Source organism: Volvox carteri (assembly GCF_000143455.1).
Source record: "Volvox carteri f. nagariensis unplaced genomic scaffold VOLCAscaffold_403, whole genome shotgun sequence".
In the NCBI taxonomy this organism is placed as follows: domain Eukaryota; kingdom Viridiplantae; phylum Chlorophyta; class Chlorophyceae; order Chlamydomonadales; family Volvocaceae; genus Volvox; species Volvox carteri.
In genome coordinates this window covers 1-1,905 of record NW_003307932.1, presented here as the reverse complement: position 1 = coordinate 1,905, position 1,905 = coordinate 1, and the positions used below count along the sequence as shown (strand labels likewise).

At 58.2% G+C, this 1,905-nt stretch overlaps 1 protein-coding gene across 1 annotated transcript; it reads right to left on the bottom strand.

Moving 5' to 3' along the window:
* Positions 1-1,040: 1,040 nt before the first annotated feature.
* Positions 1,041-1,836, bottom strand: VOLCADRAFT_101140 (uncharacterized protein; the record flags this gene model as incomplete). The annotated part of the gene is made up of 2 exons (XM_002959594.1): positions 1,041-1,154; positions 1,534-1,836. Coding segments are annotated over 2 exons (417 nt in total), but the record flags the coding sequence as incomplete, so codon positions are not given.
* Between the last annotated feature and the right edge of the window lie 69 nt (positions 1,837-1,905).

Here is a 1,905-nt window from a genome sequence, read left to right as displayed (position 1 = left end):
TCTCCCCTGCCGGGACTGCCCCAACCGAATTTTTGTTTGTTTGTTTTCCCTTCGAATCCCGTTTCCGTTGGTGGTGTTTTGGGGGGTTGTTTCAGAGAGCCTTTGACTTTGCCCTAGCTGAGACTTGTGGACTCGCTCTAGCGGGACCTGAGAGCCCTTCGTGGTGTATTCAATGCAGCGCCACCCCCGGATGGGGGGGCTGCGGAGTGGCTGCGTAGAGTGCTGGCAGTCTGAGTCGGGGTCGGGAGCACACAAGACTAACCGACTTGTGCTGTGTGCTCCCGACCCTTGCGCTGTGTTTCGGCTTCGGCCCCCGGCTCTCGCAGCCCACAGTGTAATCTAAGTCATACATACATACATACATACATACATACATACATACATACATACATACATACATACATACATACATACATACATACATACATACATACATACATACATACATACATACATACATACATGCATTATACTAGGGTTTGGCACTACTGGTAATGCGCGACCATTGCCCCCGGGAGATCCCGGGATCGATACCCATTAGGGTCAAAAGTCCTTCCGATGGTGGAAGGCATTGCGCCCCTAGTTGATGGACGGTGGTGACCTGGGATAAAGTTAACCTGCGAGCCGACCAGGAATGGAGTTGGGCCGCTGTCGACCCGGCAGATTCCGTTGGATGCTGGTGGTGGGTGCGGAACCTGAGCGATCCACTGAGAAGTTGACTAGGGTGACTGGATGAGGGGTGCCCCGAAATACCGGGGAAGGCAGGGTTTCCGCAGGGTAGCTGCCACGGGCGAAGATACACCCCCCTGTTTCACACATCATACATGCACCCGCCCCTCGCGCTGTGCTTCGGCCCTGGGCCCCCCGCTTTTCAGCCCACAGTGTAATCAACGTCATACATACATACATACATACATACATACATACATACATACATACATACATACATACATACATACATACATACATACATACATACACGTAGCATCCACACTGATATCCACCCCCCACCCTCCCAGAGATCAGCCCCTCCCCATCCCTCATCCCATCTGCCCCTTCCCCCCCTTCTCTCCCCCCCTTCTTCCCCCCACCTTGATGTGCGCGGTCTTGGCCTCTAGCTCTCTCAGAGCCTCCCGGTTGAGGGACACCCAGTCCTGCAGCGGGAGGAGGGGGATGGCGGAGGGATGTGGAGGGTGAGGTGGAAGGAAGAGGAAGCAAGGGATAAGGGGCGGGGGAGACGGGAGGTATTCGATTACACCTTGCTTCACCGACTTCACCTCCACGCGCCGAGTCAACGCAATGGTTTGCGTGCGTGCGTGCGTGCGTGCGTGCGTGTGTGTGTGTGTGTGTGTGTGCGTGCGTGCGTGTGTGTGTGTGTGTGTGTGTGTGTGTGTGTGTGTGTGTTCCTGTGCCTCTCCTCCCGCACCCCCGCACCGTAATTCCGTACACTCAGTTTCGGGATAATACCCCATTCCCCCGCATTCTCCCCCCTCCTCAAAAAGCACCCACTCCAGCTCCCTAACATTCACTCACCCGGCCCAGCCGCTTCGCCCGCGCCTCCCTCCTCAGCCGCAAGTACTCCTCGTTCTTGGTCTCCAGGGGCGCCGCTCTGCGCTGCCGCCGACTGCCCTTGCCGCCCTTGCCCACCTTGCTGTTGCGCGCCGACCTGCCCGACCGCGCCGACCGGCCCGAGCGAGCTGAGCGAGCTGAGGACCTACGCGACCGGGACGATCTGCGGGAGCGGTTGGATCTAGAGGACGGGGCGGAGCGGGCGTCTTCCAGAAGGGCCCCCATGGCGGGACCGCCGTCCTCCTCGTCACTCTCCGGCTCGGCTTCCTGGCAGGGGTGTGTGTGTGTGTGGGCGGGGGGATGGGAGGGGGAAGAGAAGAGGGGTTGGACAATGGA